This window comes from Mytilus edulis, unplaced genomic scaffold, assembly GCF_963676685.1.
Source record: "Mytilus edulis unplaced genomic scaffold, xbMytEdul2.2 SCAFFOLD_730, whole genome shotgun sequence".
NCBI lineage: Eukaryota > Metazoa > Mollusca > Bivalvia > Mytilida > Mytilidae > Mytilus > Mytilus edulis.
Window position 1 is genome coordinate 16977 of NW_027268264.1, and position 15324 is coordinate 32300.

At 31.5% G+C, this 15324-nt stretch overlaps 2 protein-coding genes across 3 annotated transcripts; both read left to right on the forward strand.

The window, feature by feature from the left end:
- Positions 1-1023: 1023 nt before the first annotated feature.
- On the forward strand, positions 1024-15293 carry LOC139507152 (WD repeat-containing protein 37-like; the record flags this gene model as incomplete). Of its 2 annotated transcripts, none has more annotated exon segments than XM_071295657.1 (6): positions 1024-1122; positions 10382-10575; positions 11631-11701; positions 12401-12498; positions 14480-14662; positions 15112-15293. In XM_071295657.1, a coding segment is annotated over 1 exon segment (102 nt), but the record flags the coding sequence as incomplete, so codon positions are not given.
- LOC139507149 (WD repeat-containing protein 37-like) lies at positions 10442-14697 on the forward strand. The gene is made up of 3 exons (XM_071295655.1): positions 10442-10575; positions 11631-11701; positions 14480-14697. The coding sequence occupies exons 1-3, from the start codon at positions 10442-10444 to the stop codon at positions 14695-14697; spliced, it is 423 nt and encodes a 140-aa protein (XP_071151756.1).
- Positions 15294-15324: the final 31 nt, after the last annotated feature.

The following is a 15324-nucleotide window of genomic DNA, read 5'->3' on the forward strand; positions in this document are numbered from 1 at the left end:
TGTTTGTGTGGCTAGGGTGAAGTTTTAAGATTCAAAAGATTGATGGTTGATGTTTAGCCAAAAGGATTGTTTTAATATATATATAGTAATATCAGTGTTTACGTGCCTATTTTTTTAATGAAGGATCGTCAATATGTACTATTGTAGTTAAACGTATATATCAATCAGAACGGAATTAGATATGATAATACCAAACAGGGTGTACTGCTTAATTAAACATGTTAAAGGGATATACAATGTATAGTCCATACGCTGATCTACGCTGGGCAATGCATATTGTAAATTTTTTTTTATATATATTTCCAATTGTACTGCGTTATCTAATTCCCCAGTCTGATATTATGGTACAAAATTCATAATTCTTCGAACTTTTCATCTTGTATATTATAATTATCATGATTAAACAGACTGTTAAATAAAGTAATTAAATGAATAAGTAAATTTGATTTTTTGTACATTTTTTTACGCTGAAAACCGTTTTCCGTCCCTCAGTGAACTCCCTACCAGGCCTCTGCCCAGACCCCCTGCCGATTGGTGCCTACAGTTGACTGAATACCTAGCTACGCCCCTGTGTACTCAAAAATATATTAAAAATTTCGCATTATGCTTATATATCCTCATATCATTTGTTAATTTGTATTCGTCTGTGATCTGTTTTGATATTAATTTATAAAACAACATTACTATTTCAATTTTCAGTCTTTTGACACTTTGGCGTTTAAAATATGTATGGAAATCAGGATAATGATAAACAAATAAAAAAAGTACCAACATTTATTTTCAAATTAAGTCTGTAATGTATCCCAATCAGTGGCTTTTAAATATGAGAGGTACGATTTTTTTTTATATGACTCAACTTGATTTTTTTTAAAACACTGAACACTAGAATGATGTTTCTATTGTCTAAGATTTATATGTTTCACCTGAGACTACTTTAACACTTGTTATTCTAATAGTCTCAGGTTTCACATGCTCAGTTGCAACGGCCTGGCAGCTGAACTAAAACTATGACAATATGCGTATTATAACCGTAGTTATACGAACTTGTTTCCAAATTTATATTATTTTTCACCGGAAGTTAAAATGTCAAAATTTTCGATCTACTTATTTATCTGTTTATGCGTAAGTTTTATCTTTAAGGAAGATTTATGAAAGTCTAATAATGGTTATAGTCGTTAATTCAGGTAGAGGGTGTTTTTGTTCATTTTTGGCACCAGCGCGTTTGGTTGGACACAGCCCCCAAAAAAATGAATACAGAAATTATACATGTAGCAACATCCAGTGAAGTTTTTGATGTAAAATTTATGAAACTTAAAATGCAATTATCTTTTATATATCTAGGTCCAGTCATGCTCCAAAACCTTTGCAGGTGCACTGGTTGTCTGTACTCTGAGTGAAATTTGTGGTGTTAATAGTAAATACGGTAGTCCAAATAATTATGACGTCTTGGAAGGCTATTATAATTTTTTTCTTTGATGTAAGGCGTCAAAGAAAAAAATTATAATAGCCTTCCAAGACGTCATAATTATTTGGACTATAAATACGGCAATATTTGCTGAAAGGTTTTGATCACAGGCACTTGTCTCAGAAATTTGTTTTCGCTTTCGGGTCGATCCGGCCCCACGTCGATCCGGCCCAAGTCGATCCGTCCCCAGTGTTCTCCCCAGGCCCTTAAAGGACCACGGGCCCGCGATGTATAATTTTCTGCCGCGGTGGTATCGTTCTTGCCGCGATGTATAATTTTCTGCCGCGGTGGTATCGTTCTTGCCGCGATGTATAATTTTTTTCCGTGGTGCTAAAGTTTTCGGTAAAAAATCGTATTAAAATCGGTAAAGTTTCAGATGACTTCAACTTTACATCAAAATTGACCAGTTCTAACCAGTTTAATCCAGTATTGACAAGATGATTGTTTACACCACGTGATCGATTTACCTGTTGAGGTTAACCTTGATGATTGGATTTAATCGATGTACATGATTCTTTTGTGTTTTAATTAATTAAGAGATCATAATTTAAATAACAGACTTGTGAGGGACAAGCAGACATTTGTTAATGAACCCTATTACGCCAGTCTCAAGTCAAAATAATTTGCCTTTTAGGAATTAATTGTGGAGTTACTTCCCCTGATTTTGCTAATTACAAATAAATGCTCCTCACATATAATTTCTCATTGCAAATAAAAATAAAGTACAAATTGAATGCAAAATTATATTAGAATGTTACATTAAGGATGAAAACATTCTTAGAACATACCAACAAAAATGTTTTGCAAATTATTTTTGAGAATCATACCATTATTGATGCACAGACATATTATAATAAATAGGTAATTTATACGATGTTATTAATTATTGACTGTAACAGGTCTAAAAAGCCTACTGCCACAACTCTAATACATTCCCACGCAGGACTAAAGCTAGGGATGAACCTTGTGAATAGAAAACTCTTTTAAAGTACTCTCCATGTCTGTAACAAAGTATTAATCATAAAAACAAATTTGTTGTTGTCTAAAAGAATCAGATCTAAAACTATGGAAAATAGCTTTTAATTTACTGAAGGTTCTGTATCAAAAATCTTGTTCAAAGTTCATTGTTATGGGGAATGTGTAGTGTAACTACAAGTATCGGGACAAAATGGCTTGATCAAAATATAAGAAGTGACTTTAGCTTAAAGACTAATTGTGCTTTCTTTTATTTATTCTTCAAAGATATTAAAGTATACAAACTGTTTATTAATTTACTTTTTCTACCAATAATTTTCTGACCCAAAGTCCTACAACACAGTTCCACAGTAAACAAAACAAAGGCAAACAGGTAATGACAAAAAGTAACAAGAAAAAAAATAAGCGACGCAAAGCGACACAAAATACTGTAAAATTCATTTCGTCACGCGTTACCCTGGTGCTATCCAAAAATCCTGGGGAGAACACTGGTCCCACGTCGATCCGGCCCCAATAAAAAATATATTTATAAGGAATAAAAATAAAAAGATATATATTAATTGTAATTCATAAATGTTTATGATTTTTTTTATTATAATGTAAAAGGTGTACGGTGTACGGTAAAATAAAAAAGCCTTTGAAAAATATTTTCTTTAGATGAGCATAAGAAAACTAGGTTGATTGTGTTTTTATTACAAGTTTTCAAGATTGAGTATAATTATATTAAAACGTTTATAAAAGAATTCAGACATCAACCTGTATGTATATACATGTATATATATGTTAGATAAATTATTCATTTCCTATTATCATACAAAAAGGGTTCTGATCTTCTATCTACAATATACTAGAAGTAAAACAAAATATGAAAGTTTCACCTTAGTGAAAGATGATATGTCGAAATCGTTATATTTTCGTGTTTTGCCAACTTGAAATGTCTATGATTGTCTATGTAATGAAATAACTGATATTTGCATGGATGGCACGGTTAACTATTCCATACAAGGGTGTAAAATGGCAACTTCAGTCCTCTTGTGTTTGTGTTACTTCCACTTTTTATCAAAATGTGGGATCTGCTTATTGATTTGTGCACAACCGGAAGACTAAATCTCCAGCCCGAGGTAGATAAATTGACTTTAAATGCGCAATGCATACTGCTCTTACAAAAATTTCATGCTACTACAATCAATGGTTGTTGCAGGTTTCATTAGGACAAAGTTCAAGGTACTCAGATTAATTATCTTTAATATATTTTTTCCGGAATGGTTACTATTTTCACGGAAAAGTAAGGTATTAATTTCCGGAAACGTAGACTTTTTTTTTTGCGTAAACGTAGACTTTTTTTTTGCGGAAACATAAAATGCTGACTGTGATCCAATACGTCTTTTATCTTGTGTTATAACAAATAGCTACATACATTTGTACACAACGGTACAGGCCGATCCCCAAGCTGATACATACAAATTTTGTTTTTCTTTTAAGTTCTTAAAATTCTAAAATTGAGAAATGTTGTTTGATTTGCGTAGTTCTTTCTAAAAGAGAAGACAGAATGTGTTTGTTTTTAATATCACAATGGCTTTTCCTTGTGTCAACGGTTATGGGACCTACATGTGCATTTAGTGTCATTGGTTTGTTATTTTCTTGCAATAAAGAATAATGGATACTCATATTACTTGTTTTTTTTATCTACACACAACTATTCAAAGTATTGTCAATGTTAAGAAAAATAAATTGACTATTTTCGATATTACAAAAGAAAAACAAGTGTAACATGTGTTATAGAAGCCTCTGATGTTACCTGAAAAAATAATACAATTAGTTATTATTATATAAACACCAAACAAAAGATCAAACTACAAAGACCTTGTTGATAACGTAACTTTAATTAATCAAGACTTGATTGAATTAAGTGATTACGATTGGCATTACATTGTACCTTAGTTCACAATCATCAGACAATTATTGAATAAACAAACCAATTATAGACTAATGATTTGGTTAAACAACATGAACAAGACATTAATGATGAGTTAAATTTTTACGGTTCCATTGGACTGTAAATATTTATTTAGCTACTCTGTGTGAGAAGTAAATAAAATAAAAATCGCCATGACATTTAAAGTCAACTTTGAAAATATCTTCACATTTTAAAATATCATTGGAGCTGCTGTACAAATAGACACAATAACTATAGTTCAAAGCCACTAACAACTAATAAAAAAATCATGCATCTAAGACTAAACTAACACTCAGTTTCGTATCGATTTAAAATACATGTAGTTCTTTAACATGTTTAACTGGTACTTCAATACTTCGCTTACCTGTTGTCATCCATCATCAACACTTTTTGCAAATTCCGTTTATACAGTTCAAATTTGCCATATAGTGAATATAGTTTATTCATATTTTATTATAGGGCCGGATTGACTTGGGGCCGGATCGACGTGGGCCGGATCGACTTTGGGCCGTTTTGACTTAGGGCCGGATCGGTTTGGGGCCGGAACGACCGGATACCCTTGTTTAAGGTATATAGGGAAAAAAAATTCTGAGACAAGTGCCTGTGGATTTGATGAACCTTTATAATATAGTTCTCAAAATCTCTGTTTTAACTGATTAATGTTCATCATTACTACTTCATTATTTGACAAAAATGGCAGTGGTTACTCAATAAATTATTTTGTGGTTACCATGGTTACTAACAAAACTACAACTTGAAAAGTTTTATAAATTCCAGCACCTGACCCGAGATCACAGTTATTTCATAGTGCATTTATTTTAGACAATTAAAAAATTTGCACCTGCTCTATCTCTAAATTTTTTTTTACAGTGTAGTGTGCTACTAGTGGGACGAATAATATTAAAATTATAGAAACTTCTACCAGCTCTAACTCAAACTATTGACAATTCTGTGTTAAGGGACCTGAAATTCAGTTTGTCAGCTTCAGACGTCCAGTTTGACAGCTTCAGACGTAATAAAATTTGATCTTTTTGAATTGGACCAAATCACTACTTAACAAAGATTCAGCACCTAAATTTTTTTAACATGTAATTTCATACCCCTTCTTAATATTTCATGCATTTAATATCAAGAAATAAATTGGGAAAGTGTATCAAATTAAAAATCCAAGTTATTCACAGTTCACAGTAGGGACTATATTTGTAGACAACAATCACCAAAGGATGATAAATGTGTCCTTGGACCACCCAGAGACATTTTTTGTTTTAGCTTATACGCCATGTCATTTCTATCCAGCTATTAGATGTTTAGAGGGGTCTTTAAAGGATAGATATTTAAGGTCTTTCCTCTACGCGAGGAAAGACCTTATTGTTTTTCTCATGTTTTTTTTTTCATCCAGCATTTGTTTGACATGGCCTCCCCTTGTTTCTGTTGGAGTTATCAAGACCAAATATGGACCATTGGTAGACCTCATCATGAAGTACTACCAGATGAGCTCCCAGGCTGTGTAGGATTTCATCATCCCCTTTAGAAATTATCTCCCTTTTATTGGTTTATTTCGACATGGCCCCCCCCTCGTTGTTTTTGAAGATATCATGACCTTATCTGGACAATAGGTAGACGTCATCATAATGTATTACCATATGAGGCTGCCTAAGACTTCATCATCCCCTTTGAGAGTTATGTCCCCTTGTTGTGATATTTTTTTCTATTTCTGTTTATATCGGATACTTTAATTCTTTTCACTTATTCATGAGTTATTTCCTAGTTGATTTTTGTTTCTGTATATGTTTTGTTTTCACCTTTTTTACATGTATACCATACACCATTTTAAACAGATTTATAGGTGTACATGTAGATTGTATTTTATTAAATGTAAATAGATAATACATACATGTACAATGTGTCATAGTGTATGTCCTTTATCAATATCACAACTGTATCAACCCAAGACACCCATCATGCCCATATAAGCTCTCAAGCAGAGCTCTTGGGATTATATTGGTGTCCCAGCTTGATATGGTGTATGATTTTGAAAAATCCTCATTAAATTCACTTATTTATATATGCATTTTTTATGCCCCCTCTTTAGTGGAGGGGTATTACTGGTAAGTTTTACCCTTGTCCATGTTGTCCGTCAGTGCTTCTGTACGTCCCAAAGTTGGTTTCTGTTCTCTATCTTAAGTTTGCCTCAACCAAATATTTAATATGAAACTTATACACAATGCTTATTACCACAAAACACAGATCAATTTTGTAGGTGTCACTTTGACTTTTCTAGAGTTATTTCCCTTTTCAAAAGATAAAATTGATGAATTCTTCATTTCCGCTCTCTAACTTAAGTTTGCCGCAACCAAATGGAGATCTAAACACAATACTTATCATGCTTATTACTTCAAAACTCAGATCAATAAAAAATTTGTGTAGCATCCCTTTTACCATTTTTCAGTTATTTCCCTTTATAACTTTATATGATATGCAAGCAGGGATATCATTTACATGATTTGTTTGAAAATAGAAAAAAATAAATAAATAATATAAAAGGTATGACAGGATGAACAGGTAAGCTGGGACTTTTTTACTTGTAAAATCAGTGGTATATTCTCTTGATAAGTATTAAAAAAAACTAGGGTTTATTTATATTAGTTACAATTATCAGCAAATTACAGAAGCTTAATAAATACAATAATAACATGTAATACACATGATACAAATTACAGTATACTAATTGCATAACCTGATCATTTTCTGTAATAAATTGATTTGTTTATTCTTAAGCTATTATCACTGATTATACTGCTGATTAACATGTTATGTACAGTATCAGGTATTTGTACATGTATATTCATGATATTTGAATACTGGAAATGTACGTTTTCTTATGGAGAAAGAATTAATTCTGAAAATTTGGTTATACTTAATTTGTTGCTTATGCCATGTATGCTAAAAAGTTTATTCATAACATGTTTAATGTTTGAATTTTTGTAAACATTGTCAAAATTCAATGAAAAGTAAACTACACTTGCCTGAAGATTTATTTTTCGGACCATAACAAAATCATTAAGAAATGACAAATGTAGGGAAAAAAGATGCAACAAAAAAGTTCACTGTCTAAAATATGATGTTTAAGGTGGTACCTAACACTACAGGGAGATAACTCTGTAAAATCTGCTATACGTTTTAATTACGTTGTGTTGTTAAGGGAATATTAAGCTTCTCAATGATCAAAATTAGTGTTTGTCAAACTGCTACAGGCCTCAGAACACAATTATTCTTCCCCTTGGCTACAATGCATTTTTTAGTTAAAGTCAAATTGAATTAAAAAAATTGCACCGCCACAAACATGAAATAAATTTAACTGCTTATAGACCATTATTATTCTAATAAAATATGCTTGTCCCAGTACAATCCATCAGTGCTTTTTCTTTTGAGGGCCCTATTAGCATGCCAATGGTAGGATTTGAATCTTGAACAAATGACGAAGGCTGATTTCTACCCTACTTTCATTTTGGCCAAATCACTACTTTCACTTTCAACAATCATTTTTCTACATGTTTTACTTATTTAAATATATATGCAACTGATAGGACCACTCAAATAGTAAACATTTCAAAGAAAACAGTAGACAGATTACTTGGGAAGAAATACCCCATATAATGATTGGGAACTATATCATGTATATTCCTAGACCACGAACAAAGGGAATCAATTGTGATCTGAGACCTACACTCTAAGACATAAGCCCGAATTTTCAGCTACTTTGTAGCTGTGGTCTTATCAGACATCATGCTGATGTCAATTACCCCAGATTATGCATCATGCTGGGTTTGTTGATCTTAATCCCCTAAATAACTGGTCACATACATATTATATTACTTTCTAATATATCATTTTCAGTACAGTTACAAATGTGTATAAATGATTCCTAGTGAACATGGTGAATAATGATATAGAAATTGAATAATAAAGTTTGATCATGTGAAAGGAAGTTGAAATAAAAACAGAAAACTATTTAAAGTGATTAAGTTTTTATTGTAATTTATAGTATGTAATATCGTTTGGCACAGTAGCAAATGTACACACGTTTAAAAAAAGATGACATAAATGTAATTTTGTCAAACAATCATGGGTATGAATGATAGAAAAGAAGAGAACACATAAGTGTTTGTCAAACTGCTATATAACCAGTGTAATTTTTCTGATAAAACGATTGGTTCAAATATTTTGAAATTTTTATATTTTTGTCAGAGGGTCAAAGTAAATACTTGTAATTCTGACTGAATATCTTAACGCTGGGAAATTAAAAGTTCATCTTAAGATTAAATCCATGCTGTATGTGTGCCCTATACATTTGCTATACATGTGCAAAAATGTAGGTTATGAGGCATTAATACAGGGCTAATATAACAATAACATTTGCTAAATTCTTTTACATGATGCACAAATCATGCTAATAGCAGCTTATATAACTATCTGTCCGAGCTATATAAACTCTATGTATGTGCCTGTCCTAAGTCAGGAGCCTGAAATTCAGTGGTTGTTTGTTATTAATGTGTTACAATTTTGTTTTCCGTGTATTTATTATGCCCCACCTACGATAGTAGAGGGGCATTATGTTTTCTGGTCTGTGCGTCCGTTCGTCCTTCCGTCCGTTCGTTCCTTCGTTCGTTCGTCTGTCTGTCCCGCTTCAGGTTAAAGTTTTTGGTCGAGGTAGTTTTTGATGAAGTTGAAGTCCAATCGACTTCAAACTTGGTACACATGTTCCCTATGATATGATCTTTCTAATTTTAATGCCAAATTAGAGATTTTACCCCAATTTCACGGTCCACTGAACATAGAAAATGATAGTGCGAGTGGGGCATTCGTGTACTGAGGACACATTCTTGTTTTTTACATAAATTAGGCTTTTCTTGTTTGAATTGTTTTTTTCAGGGCCTTTTATAGTTGACTATGCAGTATGGGCTTTGCTCATTGTTGTAGGACGTACAGTGACCTATATTTGTTAGTTTCTGTGTCATTTTGGTCTCTTGTGAAGAGTTGTCTCATTGTCAATCATACCTCATCTTCTTTTTTATATAAAATAATTACTGATATCACCTGCTGATAGTGAACTAAGATTTGTATTTTGTAAACTACAAAATGTAATATGTTTCTTCATTTGTTCTTTAAGCAATTAAAAGATGACTGCATGAAATAGAGCTATTTTTTTCTTTTCAATTTGTCATAATCATAATAAAAAGGTTTATATATTTCTGTCATAGAGCACAAGTATACATGCAGGTGAAAGATGAAAATGTAATTATGGTAATGATTAAATATTTGTTAGGTTAATTACATATTGGAAACTTTTGGTTCTATGAGGGGGGATAGAACCTTTATCGGGACTCCGGGATCGGGTGTTTTTAAGCTCGGGATTTGGGATTGACCCTTTCGGGATCCGGGAATCCTTTTTTTCGGATTTCAGGATGTTGGGATTTGCTTTATTTAAATTCGGGACCTCTGGATTTCGTTTTTTCAAGTCCAGGATTTCGGGATCAAGACCCCTCCTATCCCCCCTCTTCTATGATAGATAAGCTATGTGCAGGGTATTTTTAATAGTCTTATATTTGGATACTTGATTTTTCTCTTAGTTAAACTTACGAATCAAGAAATCAATACTTATTGCTGAGTTTGAAGAAGAAAAGTTTTCACAGTAGATATATATCAATTATTGGTTTCTTTGAGAATTAAGTATAAGATTTATTTTGCAAGGATGATTTAATTATCCCTTAGAAGAATTAAGCTTTTAAAGATCAATTTCATTCTTGGAACAGGACATTTCTGTCATTTACATACTCTTTTGTGTTGTTAATTTCACCTTCGAAATGAATGAGTTTCTTCTGTGATATAATTGAGAACTTTTCAACACATTTCACTCCAGGGGATATGATTAGGACAATAATCGGACACCAAAAGTAATTCATTATTCACTAATTTCATTACAGTATATAGATTGAAGACAAAAGATTGCGTCTTTGTAAAAGATATATGATCTGGAACTGAGCATGCCTGGAGATAATGCAAACAAAGCAAAACAGAAGCTGGAACGAGGAAATAGACGACATCAAATGAGAACTGATGTGACAGGAATGAGTAGATATGAGTCTGAATGCGAAGGGTTCTTACCTACAGAACAAAGGTATGTTGAATTATTTCATTATCACTAATTACTTGATGAATGTTGGAACTCTTAAAGCTATCTTCTATTGATCTTTAATTATCATGCTACAGTTTCTTGCTATTTACTATAGAGTTTTAAGATAAATGGCAATTATGTAAGGGAAATAACTCCTGTAGGGGTTAATTGATAATTGGGATCATTTAAAAGTATTTTGCTGATCATGATATATTCTGTATCATTATACAATTACAACATATATTAAATCAATACAAATACTTCTATCTACCTACATGTAGTAAGGATTTATAAACTACATGTACTTGTAAAGAAAGCAGATTGGCACATTGGATTTTTTGAATTTCCACTTTTGTATGACATTGAAAGGTAATTACAGTTTGCTTCTTTGTATCTCCGTTGCCTTATAGTGAAAGGTCACAGTGTAATACTCATTTGTATTGATTTAATATATGCTGTAGTGATACAGATAATCAGATATCATGATCAGCAATATAAGATCTACAAAATACTTACATGACTGAAACTATGAATTATTTAAACCCTAACATGAGTTATTTCCCTTACATGATGATTTCAGAAAAAAACATAATCTTGTGCAATGCCAAAATAAAAATATCGACAGATTGTAGTACATATTTACCTTGAAATAACAAATGTGTATAACCATATAATAATAATATTTATTATGGTTTTAATTTTACAAAATCAATATTTGTACTAAGAAAAACAATATTCAAAGATTTAATTACAGTGGTTTATTTAAAAAATTCAGAATTGAGAAGTTTACCTGGAATATATGTAAACAATTTTACTGCAGTACAATCACCCTACAACAATGATCACTAACTGTTATAAGTTACAGGTGTAAAAAAAAAATGAAATTCTTCAATAATATACATATTATAAAAATACTACAGAAAGTTATATTAAAATTCTACTAGGCCATAAGTGCATGCTTTAATGACTTGCTTTTTATTGTACAGAAATAGGTTAATTATATTAAGGAGCCAGTTTTCTTCAGATATATGAATGCATTTAAAATCTCTTTTTTTTAGAGAAAAACTTCACAATTTGTTCGGTCAGATTGAAAAAGAATTTGAAAGTTTGTATGCAGAAAACCAGGCATGTAAGTTTATTGTAATGGTATATTTAATTGTGATTTGTTAAAGTATTTTAGTTTACGGCAGAAATAAATTCAAGTATATAACTAACGAATATATATGATATATGGTATGATTGCCAAATGAGAAAACCATCCATCCATGACCAAAAATGATGAGAATGTAAAAATCCTTTTTTTTCCTCCATTATGACTGACGCCTTTGACGCCACCCCCTTTACTCCATAATGACCCCTTTTGACGCCTGTGTAGTACCTCAGTTGAAATGCTTTGACTACAAAATGTCTGGATCAGACTTAGAAAAAATTGTATCCAATATGAAAAGGATATCCATGAAAATATCTGAATTTAATTTCATTGATGAAATATTTGTTTTCACAATGCATCAATACTTTAAACCTGATGATTTTTTTTTTTTATTGAAAGAATCCTATGCGAATCTAGTATGTAAAAATAAAATCATGTAGGAAAGGGTTAATATTAGGAATTAAAATATTGAATTTAAAATTGTCTAAAAGGAACTCAAGTAAATATTAAAGTTAAGTCACTTTAACCAAGCTACTTAAACACCAGAAAAGTATTGACTTCTGACACTTGCCATTTGTTTGAACAGCTCTGTTTGGGTTTAATATCAATGGTTTTTATTTGTAAATATATTCTTTAAACAAAGTTGAGTTATTACTATTTTGATCCATTATTTTACAGTAAGTGAAAGAATAGAAGTTCTAGAAGACTTGAAAGTGAAAAGACATTAACAGATAGTCTGGATGCACCAGATCTTGGTGCCAGCAAACCTAAAAGAGGTATTGTGTTCTATTGTAGATGCTTCTGTTATTTTCTTTGAAAAGTTCACATTTCTCAATATTAAAAAAGGACACACACTCCATTATCTTGTATATTATAAGGACTTAAACTTGAGGCATGGGGAGGCACTCTACTGTCTCTACAAGGAACATTTCTGTAGAATTGTAATAAAATATCACAAACTGGTTTAACTTGAATATATTGAATTAGTGATACAAATCAGATACATAAATTTCACTATGAATTATGAAAAAAGAAAAGATATGAGTTTTGAATAGTATGTACTTAACTAACTTAAACATTGTATATATAAAAAAGAAGATGTGGTATGATTGCCAATTAGACAACTCTCCACAAGAGACCAAATTAAATACTATTGGTCACCATACGGCCTTCAACAATGACCAAAGCCCATACTGCACAGTCAGTTATAAAAGACCCTGAAATATCTAATGTAGAACAATTCAAATAAGAAAACTGAAAAATTTATGTACAAAAAATGACATATATATGTTGTGTACAAGTTATCATTTTGTACAAAAAAAATGTACAAATTATAATTTGTATTTTGACTTTGTACAAATTGTATTTTGTACTAAAGGGCCTGTACAATTACAGTTTGTACAAAATTTGACGAAAATTCACTTATAACTTGTACAACATTTTATAACATGTATTTTGGTGGAAAAAGCATTGATACACACTACAGAATTGCTAATGAATGACCACACAATTCACCATATTTATCAAATACTAAAATAATTCTTTATCATTCGTTTGCGATGGCATTGGGAATTGCACACGTCTTTTGACTTTCACATTTTTACATTAAAAAGGTCTGTACCCGCCTATGCGTTTACTTGAAAGAAACCCATGACAACCTGTTTAAAGTCTGTTTAACTGCTTCACATATAGCGAAAGTTGAAGCTCAAGGACCGTTGCTGTGAATAAACATGTGTCTTTCAGAGCTTAAGTTTAACTTTAATAGATAAATATCCTGTTAAAATTTATACTGGCTTTTCGATTTGGTAACCCAAATCTCCAGATTCAACAATTACGCATAAGATTTATCGAGGACAGGTTTGGACACAATCATCATGATCATACAGAGGAATATGTATAATGACATTAACCAAAAACAACAAGTTATGATAGTTACTGGTTGTTTTTGCGGTAAGATATTAGTCTTGGATCTATTTCCCACACAGTGCACACTTCCTTGCAAGAATATTCGGTGTTTCAATATCAGTGTCTTACCCAATTTAACTATAAGCACATTATGATTTTCCTTGGTGTACACATAATCAATGTTCTTTTGTGCATTATTCCCTGCTACCTAGGTTCAGAACGTTTTGGACAAATTTCTCCTTGTGATCAACAATGCCATCCATGTTTACACTATTGCATCATTTGGGTAAATGGATAAAAGATTGTAAATGATAAATCCTAGGATATTTAGTTTTGGCAACTTATTAAAGCAATTGACCCCAAAGTAAGTATTGGAGAAGAGATAAGTGTGAAAGTCAAAAGATGCAATTACCGATGTCATAATTCAATAACCTGCACAAACTAATGATAAAGAACAATTTTATATTTTGTAAATGAGATGTACTGTATGGTCACTTAATAACAATGGTGTGTATCAAGTCTTTTTCACAAAAATTCATAGTATGACATATAAGTGAATTTTCGTCAAATTGTAATTTGTACAGTCAAAATACAAATTATAATTTGTACAAAATGATAACTTGTACACAACATATATATATTAAAAAATTAAAAAATTGGAGTCATCTTCCTTTGTAGTCGAATCATCTACAACCAAAGCTTCCTTTATAGTTCAAAGTGTTATGTTACTTCTCACTGATAAATTAAAACAATCTTTACCCTAGGCCTCCAGTGCTTACAAGCACTTTGATTTGTAAATATACCATTTTAACACAGTTGAGTTATTACTATTTATTTGAATTCTAATTTCAGCTACACAAATATCACAGAAGATAAAGACAACCTACAAAGCTTCTACCAGCAAAATTGTTTCCAGTTTTAGAAATCCTTCACCTAATTATTCTGTTGTGAGAAGTTACAGAGGTCACAGAGATGGTGTGTGGGAGGTCAGCGTGTCAAGGTCAAGTCAACCAGTCCTGGGAACAGCTTCAGCAGGTTTTTCTCTACACTTATACAATATTAAATGTTAATCTTGTTGTTTCTAAAATAATGCTTTTCTTATTGCTAATTTGGTTACTAGCTAACGAGCATGATTCAAAATTAGTTTCTATCAAAACATTGATTATTTTGAAAAACAAAATACATGAAAACTAAGGTAAATGTTTTGCATACTGGAATCAAATGATTTTACTATATGTGATGTTCAAATACACAGTTAAATTCTGTTGGATCTATATAACAAATGACAGCTGCCTATTAAGGGCAAGCTGCATATTTAGGGCAAAATGAGATATCCGTTTAACAATGCATTAAAATAATTTTTATAGAAAGAGTACATATTTCCCATTAGATACAGGTTTGAATCTTAGTTAGGAAAAATACTCTAACCATAAATAAACCTCTACATCTGCCAATATAATGACAAATATACATCTATATTTTAGACAACACTGCAAGAATATGGTGCATTGGTACCAATCAATGTTTATTGCAATACATTGGTCACCAGGGGTCAGTCAACTCAATGAGATTCCATCCAAACCAGGAACTGGCTTTAACTGGTTCTGGAGATCAGACAGCACATATTTGGGGAGCACATGTCAGTCCATTGTCTCAGAATGTTGTTGTAAGATTTATTGCATGATTCAATTTAATCA

Excerpts from the sequence above, each read along its gene's own strand:
- LOC139507149 (XM_071295655.1), top strand. The coding sequence starts at position 10,442 with ATGCCTGGAGATAATGCAAACAAAGCAAAACAGAAGCTGGAACGAGGA. Across the intron at positions 10,576-11,630 it reads TTCTTACCTACAGAACAAAG|AGAAAAACTTCACAATTTGT; the intron begins GTATGTTGAATT and ends TCTTTTTTTTAG. Across the intron at positions 11,702-14,479 it reads GTATGCAGAAAACCAGGCAT|CTACACAAATATCACAGAAG; the intron begins GTAAGTTTATTG and ends TTCTAATTTCAG.